Genomic DNA, 14,600 nt, shown 5'->3' on the forward strand with positions numbered 1-14,600 from the left:
CTCTTGCTAACTGCTTCCCCTCTAGGCCATAAAACATTTTGGCTCTTTACTTTTAATTTTTTTTTTTTTTTTTCTGCACCTCCAAGCATCCTTCAGGAGTTGCGACACCTTCAGATTGGGCCATCCTTCCTTATTTGCAAACCCCAGCTGTGTCTGGGGGCAGGGCTGCCTTGCGGCTGCCCAGAACAGAAGAGCTTCCAAGGAATAGTGCCACATTAGAAGTCAGGCAGACCAACCCTGTGATGTGACTGGCATCAGAAGGCTTCCTCCCCAAAGGACATTTAGGACTGAAGCTGACGTTTTCTTTCCTCAGTAAGTTCTGCATGGTTTGGCGCCTAACGGACACCTGGGAACAGGTATGCTTGACCTTAACTTTCTTTTATTTTAAGGCCCTGTGTATTCAAGTCTGTGGATTGGGAGGAAGGCCATCCAGTTGGAACTCCAGTCACATGTATCTTGCAACCATGCGGACTGCAATGGAAGATGGTCCATCAGGCATTTGGAATAGGCTTGATTTTGGAATACAGTGGATCTGACTGCTTCTTGGCAGCTTCAGTTCCACAATTATGTTTGACTAGTCTAGTAGTCAAATTACTTTGCAATCCCTGTGCTAACCCAGAATGTGCACTGAGGAGACAGAGAGGATACTGTCTAAAAAGCAGACTGGGCTGGGATGGGGGAGGGGTCTGGCTGGATTTTGGAAATGTTCTCTGAATAATCCACAACCCAGTCCAAAGAAAGGTGAGTACATATTATACTTCGGCCCTTTGTCAAATCCAAAAAGCTGAGCAGCACTTGTTTCTTTAGAATGTTGTTTAATTAAGGTCATTGTGTGCCCTTTTCATTGTTTTTCTCCCTGAATGAAAATTGAGATGATATATGATAGGTATTTTGAATCAATTCTATTAAATGTGTAGGCTTTCTCTTAGTGAATATATGTTCTGGTTCAAAGAATTCAGGAATCTTTGTAAAATCTAGTCCCAGTTCTCTATATTACATCAGTAAATAAATGCCTTGATAATTCAGCTCCAGTATGAACGTGGTAATTCCACTGAAGTAAAGTTCGAGTTACCCATTTTATAACTTAGAAAGGATGTATTTGGGAGAGAGTTGATACTTAGTGGACTGGCTATCCAATGTCTTTGTAGAATTCATTCTTCACATGAGAAAATATTCATGAATTAAAAAGAATTTTAGACACTTCCTAAATCACATTAAGAAAATCTCTGAGTTGAAGGGACTTAGCCAGTGACATGAGTGGCATATGTCTATATTCAAACTGTTTTAAAGTTCAGACACCACAAATACAGTCAGGTTCACCTCTACCCTTACAAAAACAAACAAACAAGCCCGTTGCCATTTAGTCAATTCCAACTCATAGTGACCCTATAGAACAGAGTAAAACTGCACCATAGGGTTTCCAAAGAGCAGCTGGTGGATTCAAACTGCCTAAATATCAGTTAGCAGCCGAGCACTTAACCACTGCAACACCAGGGCTCCCTCTATCCTCACCAGGTGGAAATTAATGGATTTTTATGGTTTAAAGTTTGAAATATAAAACAATTTTATAGTATTTAATAATATTTTTAAGGCTTTATGGTGTAATATCTGGAAATCATTCCTTCTTTCTGCCTTCTCCCTCCAAAGCCGAAATATCTGATTGTGAAGTCAACTAACAGCTAACAATCTTGAGTTTAGGTTTCCGTTCATCAGCTTCTACACAAATTGTTTAATGACATTGCTTATGTTCTTCACAATGTGTGAACATTTTCATTATTTCCATTCTGGTTGTTCTGTTTCCATTAATCTAGTATCTCTATTCCCTCACATTCTCATCTTTGTTTTAAAATAATTACTGACCATTTGGATGTTTTGGTATTTTTTTTCTGTTGTTGTTCATTTTTTAAATTTCCACCTCCTTTTCCCCAAAAGAGCTATAAATAAGCCAAGAAAGTTTAAGGTGGGGGATTATTTTCCCTTTCACCATGTTTTTGTTTAGATTAGCATTCACATGTGTTGTAAATTAAGAAAGAGATTGTGAAGTATAGATATATCATGTGAAGTTCCTTCATAGATACCCAAATAATTTAACTTCACCAACACCCAAGTCATTCCAGTTCTTCCACACTCTCCTGTGTCTCAAGCAGCCTCCCATCAGCCAAGGTCCTGCTATCTCCACATCTCTTAGAAAATCTTTCTCAGGATTTCATTTGGCTTGGTGGGTTGGAGGAAAATCTCAGGTTCCCCTAATGTCTAAAAAATATGCTTTGTTTCTGTATAGTTAAAACCTGCTAGGTAGAAGAAGAAGAAAAAGAGAGAGAGGGAAAGTTCAAAATAACAGGCTGGAATGTAATTAGTGTTCGTTGGTGCAGGTATCTGTGGGTGTAACTGCATCAACAGTAGGTGTGACATGGACACCGTGCCATCTTTAAGTACAGGAACCATGTTAAGTGTGGCCAAAACAGTGCCTTACAAAGGGTACACCCAATGTATCAAGTTGTACAAAAATCCTTTCAACCAAAACATTTTCAAACTCATTAAGGAACTCATTATTAAAAATGAGTTGAGTTTAGGATACATACTTACACATGGAAATTTGATGCTTAAAATAAATAAGAACTTTTTTTAATTGCCTTACTCTCTTTGAGAACTTATGATGAACTCTACAATCATCTATGTACTGATATTTACAAACATTTTTCTTCTGCTGCTTTTATGGGTAATTGCACTAATTTTTCTATTAGGTTGTGTTATGGATTGAATTGTGTCCCCAGAAAATTTGTGTGTCAACTTGGCTAGCCCATGATTCCCAGTATTGTGTGTTCGTCCATTTTGTCATCTGATATGATTTTCCCAAAAACCAAAAACCCAGTGCCGTCGATGATTTTCCTATGTGTTGTAAATCCTATCTCTATGATGTTATTGAGGCAGGAACAGAGGCAGTTATGCTGTGAGGCAGGACTCAATTTAAAAGATTAGGTTGTGTCTTAAACCAACTACTTTTGAGATATAAAAGAGAGAAGCAAGCAGAGAGAGAGGGAAACCTCATGCCAACAAGAAAGCAACACCAGAAACACAGCATATCCTTTAGACCTGAGGTTCCTGTGTTCAGAAGGTCCTAGACCAGGGCAAGATTGATGACAAGGACCTTTCTCCAGAGCTGACAGAGAGAGAAAGTCATCCCCTCTGGCTGGCTCCCTGAATTCAGACTTCTAGCTTACTAGACTGTGAAAGAATAAACCTGTATTTGTTAAAGCCAACTGCTTTTGGTATTTCTGTTATAGCAGCACTGGATAACTAAGATAGGTTGTATGAAGATTCAATGAGTTGTTATATAAGAAACACATAAGAACAATGACTGGCATGAAGAAAGCATCAGGAAATGTAAATGTAGACTACTGCTGCTACTTCGTTGCTGTTGTTATGTGACGTAAAGTCAATTCTGACTCATAGAACTCTATAGGACAGAGTACAACTACCACATAGGGTTTCCTAGACTGTATGTAATCTTTACAGGAGCAGATCACCAGATCTTTTCTCCCATGGAGTGGCTGGTGGGTTCCAACCACTGACCTTAGCCTACCGCCAGTTAATTACATTAACTGTAAACTTACTGCCAATATAATTAAAATCAATATTCTTATCATAAAACAAAACTGGTTGCTCTTTCTTAAGATCCTGTATTTACCATATTCTTCCAAATCCTCAGGCTAAAAAAAGGACTTTCTAGATATTCTTTATTCTTCCTTCAGATAAGGTACTAATTCTCCTGTCCTTTATACTGGAAATATTACATCAATGATATCTTGTAAAATTGGAGGCCCCAGATTTTGAAAGACATTGGTAAACTGGAGAATAATCATGGCAGGAATTTTGAAAGGTCACATCTTATAAAGAATGATAAGAAAAGGGGGGTAGGTTTAACTTAGAGAAGAGAGAGAAGGGAACACATGATTGCAGTCTGCAATAACTGAAGGGCTGTTATTGTGGGAAAAATCATCCTACTTTGTTTTGAGAAACCAGGCTAGGTTCAATATGTGAAATGTGTTTTAAAAGATAGGCACATTCTCAGTGTAAAAAGACAGGTTTCAAGCCATGTGTGCGGATGTTTTTTGCCTTTGATTCTTGACAAGCAATTTTAGCAAGTGAATTATCTATCAGCTTACCAATAGATCAGGTCAAGTACCAAAAAGAATAACCTGACAGCCAAAATAGGATACACTCATAAAATATTTTCCTGCTGCTATGTTGCTTGTGATCTTTTTTATCATCTGTGTAATTGCTGTGAAAACAGAAGTTTCAGTCTGCTTACCACTCACTGAGGAGGTATAGCCTTGTACCAAGAAGAAAACTTGTCATAACTGCAGAGTAAACATATTCACATCTCCACATGGGGGACCATATGAACAATTGCATTCTGTGTTGCATTTCATGACTGTCTTTAATAGCTCATAAAAGAATTATATTTTTTTGTAAAAAAGGGGAGCAAAGCCATTCTCTTTCCTAACATTCTTTAACAATACAGCCAAGGAAAGAAATGACAAGTTATTATGAGAAAAGAAACTGAAGGGCAATTTAAAATATATCTTTGCAACATTATTTACACCTATTCTCCATTTACATTGACACTTTACCGTCGTGGTTCTCATTTCCACCCAACTAGATTTCTACAAAAAGCTCCAAACTAATTTCCCTGATTCTAGTCCTTTTACTCTCTTCCAATGCACTATACACAGTCATGATCACCTTCCTGACAAAATGATTCCATCTAACCCTGTCAATCTTCTGCCTGAAAAAATTCAAAGAGTTCCCATTCATAACAGAATGAAGCCCAAACTCCTTATCTTGCTATGCATGGTGCTCTGTGATCTGGTTTCCACATGGCTTTTAATTTCTCTCATTCACTCTTCCCCCTCTCACAGCCTTTTGCTCCAGCCAAACCAAACACTTTTTTATTGCTCACGTTCTAGCTATAATTTCATATTGGTTCCTTGTCTCATTCTGCCTCTTCTCCATGGAAGGAGCAAACATTTCTTCCTGTCCCAACCTCTCTGTATCGAGACGAGCTGTCAGATAGAGTCTTAAATACATAAGGGTTTTATTTTTCTCAAGTAAAAAGAAGTCTAGAGATGCTGCCCAGTGCTGGTGATGTGAATTTAACCTGACCATGAGGAACCCTGGCTCCATTTAGATTTTTTTTCTTCCACTTGTTGCCTCATGGTCACAAAATGACTGCTCCACTCCCAACAGCACATCCACATTCCAGGCAGGGAAGTATATACCAAACAATCACCTGAAAGCTGTTTTCACTTTTAGCTAGTTATTTAATGTTTTATAAAGTCTTCCTATAAATTCTAAACATGTAGGGAGTACTTTCAACTTGCTTGTCACTGAATCTCTTAGTGTCTATTGAAGTGCTGGTACATAAAAAACCTTTTATAAGCAGTCATTGAGTGCATGTGTGTGTGTGTGTTTGTGTGTGTGTGTGTGTGCATCTGCCTCCCCTTCACCTTAATGCAATGAAGTCTTATTTCCATTGTCACACATCATCTATTAAGGTGTTAAGGAACTCTGCTTCTTCCATATAAGTTTAGAGTTATGGAAAATAATATTTAAAGCAAATGAAATTTAGAACATTGACATGCTATCCTAAGGTCAAATATATAGTGATTAATGGGACCAGGATCAGCTCTGAGGTGCTCAGTCCATAGCACCAACCATACTATCTCTTTTTCGCTTGATTTCCTTCCTTACAAGTACTGCATGTCCTCAAATTTGTGGATTTAATAAAAAGAAGTCATGTTTTCCCAAGCAAAAATTCTCAGTAAGGGCTTAAAATAAACTAGCCAAAATATCAAGGCAAACTATATTGATGTATATTAACACAGAAAGTCTCGGGAACAAACCAAACAAGGAAATCCTTGCAGAATCTAGAAACTTTTATATTTCATTGAGAAAATGCATTGTATAAGTAAGACAACACATGATAGAACAGATAGCACAACACACTAAATTAGAGTACCCCCTCAAATAAATAAATTTCACTAATATTGCCTTTGTGAAAGCAAATTGACTAATTTAGGATGATAGAAAGTTTTTGTTTTAGTTTTCAGAGCTATGTGAATTGGGGTAGCAGTCAAAATAGCACAGGTGTGATTGTTGTACTTTTAATTTGTGGAACATTTTTCTCCCTAAAAAAAATCTGAGGGCTTGTCTACAAATATAATTACAAACGTGCATATGTCATTGGTTCTAAACTCATTATCTAAAATCTCTGTGAGAAAACCGAGCCACCGTTTTCATCTGGATCCTGACTCAGCACATTATTGTAATGATTTACTCACTGTGCTTCTATTTACAGCATATGAAGTACTCTCATTAGAATAAAGTTTCCGGTGTTGAAAGCCAACCCTTGGACTCTGGCAGATGATCGAATAGCAGAGCCAGAAACCACCTGAACTGTTCATACTCTTAAAGGTCAAGTTCAGATCCAATCTGCTTGAGTTTCCTTCTAACCCTAATTGCTGGTAGCCGGTAGCTGACGGGATTGACCCCCAAAGACCAGAAACATGAGGTGCACCTTCCAAAGGGTAGAGGCACTGGAAGGAGCTCATTTGATGCAGGTCCTCTGGCACGATGGTGCAGAATCGCTCTACCCAGCCGTATGGCTGAGAGACAACTGCCAGTGCTCTGACTGCTACCTGGATTCTGCAAAAGCCCGGAAACTTCTCATCGAAGGTCTGGATGTAAACATTAGAATTAAAGATCTGGCTTTTGACAGAAAAAAGGTAATTATCTCCGGAAGTAGTTTCTTTTTATCCTCTTTCTTTCCCAAATTAAATAAAGGGGCTCGTCTCCAATAATTTTGGTGCAAGGTAAGCAAACTCAATAAGTGGAAGCCTCTGCTATTATCTATTGTTTTTTTATTATCACTATTTCTGCTTTTAAATAAATTTATTTAAATTTTATTTATAAATATACATTTATTTACAAATATGTCTTTATATAATAAATGTATAGATATATTAAAATACAGTATTACTCATTATTTTTTCAGTAAATAGTAGCCTTAAGGACACAATCAAAATTATTTCTACAGTAAAGTAATACTTTGGGGTCTCAGCTTACTCACCTGTAAAATAGGGATGCTACCAGGAGTTGCTCATAGAGAGTCGAGTGAGATAAACTGGGTCAAATGTTTAGCATTGCGGCTGGCATAGAATGAGTGCTCAAAATATAGTATTGATCAATATTTTTAGTCATATTAGTGGATAGATGGGTAAGGTCGTTTGAGGTTTCTTAAAACCATTGTTCTCAAAACCACAAACTGGATGCCTCTACCCCATATTTCTCTATTCTGAATTTACCAGGATTCTTATCAGAAGAGATAATATGACCAGCAAGGTCATTCTCTCTCCCCAACTCTTGTACTCATTGCTACTCAAGGATTTTACTCTAGGTTTTACTGCCTGCTAGCTGGGTGACCTTAAAAAAAAAAGACATGTTTTATATTCTTCACCTAAAGCATGTGAATAACAGTAGTGCTATATCTACCTTCACTCTGAGGACTAAGAAGACCATTTTTATAAAGCACTTAGATAGTGCCTCTTTATAGGAAGTCCCCAAAATGGTGTTTTTGTTATTATTGCTATTAGCATTATTATCATTCCTGTTGCTAATAACCTTAGCAAGGATCTGAATCGATATTTATCTTGAAGTCATCATGAAACGTTTGGAAACCACATGTTTAGAACCACATGTTGCTGAACTTCAGGTCCAGCCAGGTTCTACTTTTTGCTTGGTATTTAGGAGCCTCCCTTCAAATGTATCATTCCTTCGGCTTCAGGTTTCCTTGTTTTCCCAAACCTTACACTATGCCTGTGAATACATAATTAAAAAGGAAAAAAAAAAAAAAGAGAGAGAGATCATTGGATTCCCTGATTATCTTAAATAACAGTTGTAAAAACATATACCAGTGGAGAACAGAAGTAATTAGAAACATAATGTACATATAGGTGATATTGGTCTTCTGTATTATAAGGTGTACATCACGTGGCCAGATGAGCACTGCAGCGAATTTGAAGCTGATTGGCTGAAGAAAAGATGCTTTTCCCAGCAGGCCAGAGCCACACTCCAAAAAGAATTGTTTTTGCCAGGTAAATCTGCCACAGCTTTTAATACCTCTTCAAAGTCTTCTAATAAGGAGCTACTTGGAAGCAAATTCAAACCCTTGTGCTTTGGTTAAAATGTTGTTGTAATCTATGTGAATTGTTTAACTAAAGGTCTACCAATATAGATTGTCAGGGTAGAAAAGGAAAGGAGTATAAAGCATGTCTGGATATTTTAAAGAAGTGGGAAAAAAAGTGCGGCAAACTTATTCTTTGTCTCCTAGCGCTGGCTCTGGCACTCTGCAGGCACTCTGCAAGTGTCCACTGCAAAGAAGGCGCAGGATAAACCAGAAGCAGACTTGCCCTTCTTTGCAATTTTGCCTAAGGCCAAAACAATACAAAATTAATAACGCAGGAATTCTTCACCTGGCATCCATAGATGGAATTTTGTGATCTGCAAGCCCCGTGAAATGGTATGCACAGCACTGAGTGTACATGTGACTGTGTGTGTGTGTGGTGGGTGCGTGCATGTGCACACACAGGCACATGTATCTGGGGAGAGTCTACATGGGTCTCAAGAGGATCTGCAACCACAAAAATGTTCACAAAAGCTGCAATGGAAGGATTCAGTGGAAAAAGAAGATTTTACCGCTGAGCTGGGCAACAAAAATAAATTTTTAAAACAGATTGAAAACTCTTTTTAGAATATAACACTTAGGAAATACACGATAATAGAACTCAATCGATAAACTGTTCCACTGAGGCACTGGCGAAGGGTGGGTATCTGGATGATTCGCTCTGTGTATTTTGAAGATTCATTACGTGGGATTATGTGAGTCAACAGCAAACTTCAAAAAAAAATGTTATCTACTAGAACCTTGACTTCTACAAACACACTGACAAAGCAAGTTTCCCTGAATTTTCTTTTCTACTCTTAATGAGATATATTCTATCGCTGTCCCTTGGAGCGACTGACTTCAGATTATTTGAATTTTGCAACACTTCTGGGAATTCTGAGATACCCACCAAGATAGGGATTTTGACTTACTCCTTTCTTTACTGTCCCTTTCAAATCTAAAATTCTCAAACATATGCGTGGTAACTCCCCATGGTTTTAAACTCTGGTCTTACAGTCTACTGGGTATGGAAATGGTACTAATGAATCAACATGAACCGGACTGATTTCTTTTCCTTTGGTTATCAATAGGGCGTGACATTTACCTTTCGTCTTTAAGCATAGACTCATCTTGTCAGGAACTACGTTCCTCTATTCCTTGAGTTTCACCGTTCTGACAGATGACAACGTTTTGCTACAGCATTTGCTACCTAAACCACCAGGAATCCATTTTCCGCTTTATCAAGCCTGTTAACTGGTTGAATACAGTTGGGTATCTGGGGAAAGGTTGTTTTCCTACCTTCCTCCAACGAGTGCATTGCTAGATCCTTTGAGGAGTCTCCAACTGCATAACTGAGTAGGAATTAAAAAAAAGAAAAAAAATTTTTTTTTTTTTGGAATTGTCTGGGTCAAATACCAGTATCACAAATATATTATTATTTTTCATTTACTTAGGTTTTGTCTGGTACTCAAAATATTTTTCCTTAACTCTGCTCTAATTCTGTAATCCTGTTGTATTTTATTTTAATTTCCTTCAAATTCTTCTTTTCATTATCTCAGGGCATAAAAGCCAAGTTTTTATTATGACAGCTTAAGGTTTTAAACACTGTAAAAGGATATGCCCACCCTCCTCCATTAATATTTCTTGACAAGTTCAGTTTTATAGCTAACATTTCTCAGTACTATCACGCAGTAGCACAATGGAAATGATACTGCCCTCAGTTAAGTAGTGGAAAAAACTGGTCATGCTGACAGCCTGAAATCATGATTAGTATATGGAGAACTAACTGGCTGCTCTTTGGACACTGGAAAATATTTTAATGGTTTAAAACGAGATTGGATTTTTAAAATACATTCTCAAGCTGTGCAGTTGGTGGGTTAAAGAAGAAAGTAATGGGCCATTTTTGGTATATTGGTTCTATGGCTTTTTGCTTGTAGAATTTAACAACTTGTTACACTGCCATTGCATATTTTCAAACAGTTATACTCCAAACCATGTAAAGAAATTCAGTTACATTTGTGAAAGAATTTTTGGTTTTAGTCCTCAATGGCAATGTTTCCTCTCCTGGTTTTTTCTCAGAATGAAGGCTAGAAGCCTTTCAAAATCTGGTGTCAAGATTTTCCTTGACTTTCCCTGGCACTAGCTGTTGAACTCAAAAGTGAAAGGTAACAGCCAAAAAACTCTTTGTCATGGGACATTCATAGCTGGAAGGAAGATGTTGGTAATAACCATCCCCTCACAAATTTCTATTCGTTTGCACATGTAGTGAGCATTTTTTTTTTTTTTTTTTTTTTTTTTTTGTGCCAGGAACTCTGTAAGAAAATATCTTAGATAAAAAAGACATGAGTTATATCCTGGAGGATTATCAGGTCTAGAAGGGCATGTAATAGCCAGGAACACAAAAAAGTATAATACATTATTTTAAGTGTATTAAAGACAGGCAAAGAAGGTCACTGTTAACATAGAGAAAAGAATCAACAGAGATGAGGAAATGATCCTCAGAAGGAAGGTAGTGTCTGAGCTGGGTTTTGAAGGATCAATCAGTTTGTTAGGCAAAGAGAAAGGAAAGCAATTCCAGACAGAGAATTTTCCAGAGAAAAAGGCATGTAGGCAATCAAAGAGGTGTAAAATAACACAGAGTATAGGAAACTGCAAGTAGTTCGATATTGTTGATGCAAGACTTATTAAGGTGGATCATGGGTAGAAATGTACAGAGCCCTGGTGGCACAGTGGTTAAGAGCTACAGCTGCTAACCAAAAAGGCCAGCTGTTCCAATACACTATGAAACAGTTCTGCTCTGACCTATAGGGTGCCTATGAGTCGGAATCGACTTGAAGGCAGTGGATTATTTTTTCTTTTGGTGGGGGAGCGTAGATCTATAGGACAGAGAAGGAAAAAGTGCTTTCAGTGCCCAACTAAGAAGCTTCTCCTAAAACATAGGCAAGGAATTTTTTCAATGTAGAGCTCAGGAATATTCCTATCCATGAGCTTACCCAGGCTGATTCTCTTCCTATAAGCTACAAAAAAAAAAAAAAAAAAAAGAGTCCAAGACTTTTATGGAAGTACAACCTTGAGTATATCCCACCTGAATTTAGAGACCATCTCAGGAATAGATTTGACGTGTTGAGCACTAATGATCAAAGACCAGATGAGTTGTAGAATGACATCAAGGACATCACACATGAAGAAAGCAAGAGGTCATGAAAAAGACAAGAGAGAAATAAAAGACTTAAATGGATGCCAGAAGAGACTCTGAAAATTGCTCTTGAACATTGAATAGCTAAAAAAAAAAAAAAAAAGGAAAAAATGATGAAGTAAAAGAGCTGAACAGAAAATTTCAAAGGGTGGCTCGAGAAGACAAGGTATTATGATGATATGTGCAAAGACCTGGAAATAGAAAACCAAAAGGGAAGAACATGCTCAGCATTTCTCAAGCTGACAGAACTGAAGAAAAAATTCAAGCCTCCAGTTGTATTACTGAAGAATTCTATGGTAAAAATATTAAACGACACAAGAAGCGTCTAAAGAAGATAGAAGGAACACACAGTCACTATACCAAAAAGAATTGGCCAATGCTCAGCCATTTCAGGAGTTAACATATGATCAGAAATCTCTAGTACTAAAGGAAGAAATCCAAGCTGCACTGAAGGTATTATCAAAAAACAAGGCTCCAGAAATTGATGGAAAATGGATTGACATGTTTCAAGAAATGGATGCAGCACTGGAAATGCTCACCTGTCTATGCCAAGAAATTTGGAAGACAGCTACCTGGGCAACCAACTGGAAGAGATCCATATTTAGGCCTATTCCCAAGAAAGGTGATCCAACCGAATGCAGAAATTATCGAACAATATCATTAATATCACATGCAAGCAAAATTTTGCTGAAGATCATTCAAAAGCAGCTGCAGCAGTATATTCACAGGGAACTGTCAGAAATTCAAGCTGGATTTAGACGAGGACGTGGAACAAGGAATATCATTGCTGATGTCAGACAGACCCTGGTTGAAACCAGAGAATACCAGAAAGATGTTTACCTATGTTTTATTGACTATGCTAAGGCGTTCGACTGTGTGGATCATAGCAAATTATGGAAAACGTTGCTGAGAACGAGAATTCCAGAACACTTAATTGTGCTCATGAGGATTCTGTACATAGATCAAGAGGCAGTTGTTCAAACACAACAAGGGGATACTGCATGGTTTAAAGTCAGGAAAGGTGTTTGTCGGGGTTATATCCTTTCACCATACCTGTTCAATCTGTATGCTGAACAAATAGTCCAAGAAGCTGGATTATATGACGAAGAATGGGTCATCAGCGTTGGAGGAAGACTCGTGAACAACCTGTGTTATGCAGATGACACAACCTTGCTTGCTGAAACTGAAGAGGATTTGAAGCACTTACTGATAAAAATCAAAGACTACAGCCTTCAGTATGGATTTATGCTTCAACATAAAGAAAACAATAATCCTCACAAATGGACCTATAAGCAACATCATGATAAATGGAGAAAAAATCCAGGTTGTCAAGGATTCCATTTTACTTGAATCCACAATCAATACTCATGAAAGCAGCAGTCAAAAAACCAAAAAACGCATTGCATGGGGCAAATTGGCTGTAAGCGATCTCTTTAAAGTGTTAAAAAGTAGAGATGTCACCTTGAGGACTAAGGTGTGCCTGACCCAAGCCGTGGTGTTTTCAATCACCGCATACACATATGAAAGCTCAACGATGGATAAGGAAGACCAAAGACGAATTGACGCCTTTGAATTGTGGAGTTGAGGGAGAAAATTGCAGATACCATGGACTGTCAAAACAATGAACAAATCTGTCTTAGAAGTACAACCAGCATGCTCCTTAGAAGCAAGGATGGTGAGACTACATCTCACATACTTTGGACATGTTATCAGGAGGGCTCAGTCACTGGAGGAGAACATAATGCTTGGTAAATTAGAGGGTCAGTGAAAAATGGGAAGACCCTCAATGAGATGGACTGACACTGTGGCAGCAACAACGGGTTCAAGCAGGACCAGGCAGCGTTTCTTCCTGTTGTACATAGGCTCACTAAGAGTGGGAACTGACTCGATGGCGCCTGACAACATAAGACATTTATAGATTTAAGAAAGATTCCCCCCCCCTTTTTTTTAATCGGTATTTTACATTTTCAGTGTTACCTCTTTCTAATTTAGGTCATATAAATATAATTTCTCAAATGCCTGCAAGGTCGTAAATGTCTCCTTTGCTTCATTTTTCTGTTGTTGCATTCTCACCTCCTCCAGCGTGTCCCAACAGTTCTTGATTTGTATTTGTCTTTCAAAAGAGAGGGAAGTAATCGAATCTGTGTTGTAGAAAGGCCCTTGTGTGTTGGATGGACTGTGTTGAGGGGTGAGTGGGAACAGGGTGACCTTAGCATAGACTAGAAATGGTTATTTAAGAGATAATGAGAGCTTTAACTATGCAACTGGCAGAGAGGATGAGGTAGAATTTTCATTCAAGAGAAATATATATTGACCTGTACCACAGGAAGTTGCTAGCCCTAATCCCTTCCAATTTAAAACTTGACTAGCATGTTAACATTTCCAAATATATGGTTAAAAAATGAGGATCTTAAAATATTAGGAACATGATTTTTTATGTAATTATATTTAGCTTCCATGTGAATTTTAGTGTAATTATGCACTCATTTTTGTGGAATTCCCAACATATAATTTAAAAAAATTTTTAAAAACCCAAACCCATTGCCTTGAGTCAACTCCAACTCATAGTGACCCTATAGAACACAGTAGAACTTCCCCAGAGGGTTTCTCAGGAGCAGCTGGAAGATTCGAACTGCCGACCTTTTGGTTAGCCCACCGAGCTTTTAACCACTGTGCCACCAGGGCTCACAACACTTAATGACCAAAAAAAAAAAAAAAAACACTGTTGCTGTCAAGTAGGGTTGCTAAGACAACACTTAATAGGACTAAAATAGAAAAAAATCAATTTATCTTAAGATTATATATATATATGTGTGTATATACATAAAAAAATATGCATATATATATATATATATATGCATGTATATCCATTGTTGTTGAGTCGATTCCACTCATAGTGACCCTCTAGGACAGAGTAGAACTGCTCCATGCAGTTTCCAAGGAGTGGATGGTGGATTTGACCTGCAATGCTTTTGATTAGCAGCCATACCTCTTAAACATTGTGCTACCAGAGCTCCGTATATATACTTATTCTCACAATTGTTGTACTTGGGCCCATTGTTGCAGCCATGATGTAAATCCATCTCTTCAAGGGTCTTCCTCTTTTTTGCTGACCATCTACTTTACCAAGCATGATGTGCTTCTCCAGGAACTGGTCCCCCCTGATAACAGTATGAGAGA

The 14,600-nt window shown here is 37.8% G+C and overlaps 1 protein-coding gene across 2 annotated transcripts in view; it reads left to right on the top strand.

Annotated features, from left to right (window-relative positions):
• BBOX1 (gamma-butyrobetaine hydroxylase 1) overlaps positions 1 to 14,600 on the top strand; it is a 110,580-nt gene that overhangs the window by 34,684 nt on the left and 61,296 nt on the right. Inside the window, exons 3-5 of one of the 2 annotated variants that reach the window (XM_049890752.1) lie at positions 87 to 741; positions 6,362 to 6,788; positions 8,042 to 8,156. In XM_049890752.1, the coding sequence (XP_049746709.1) occupies positions 6,570 to 6,788; positions 8,042 to 8,156 (334 nt within the window). In that variant the 5' untranslated portion in view covers positions 87 to 741; positions 6,362 to 6,569. The remainder of the gene's footprint in view (positions 1 to 86; positions 742 to 6,361; positions 6,789 to 8,041; positions 8,157 to 14,600) is intronic. The other variant, XM_049890751.1, reaches the window with a different exon arrangement.

This window comes from Elephas maximus, chromosome 7 (genome assembly GCF_024166365.1).
Source record: "Elephas maximus indicus isolate mEleMax1 chromosome 7, mEleMax1 primary haplotype, whole genome shotgun sequence".
In the NCBI taxonomy this organism is placed as follows: Eukaryota; Metazoa; Chordata; class Mammalia; order Proboscidea; family Elephantidae; genus Elephas; species Elephas maximus.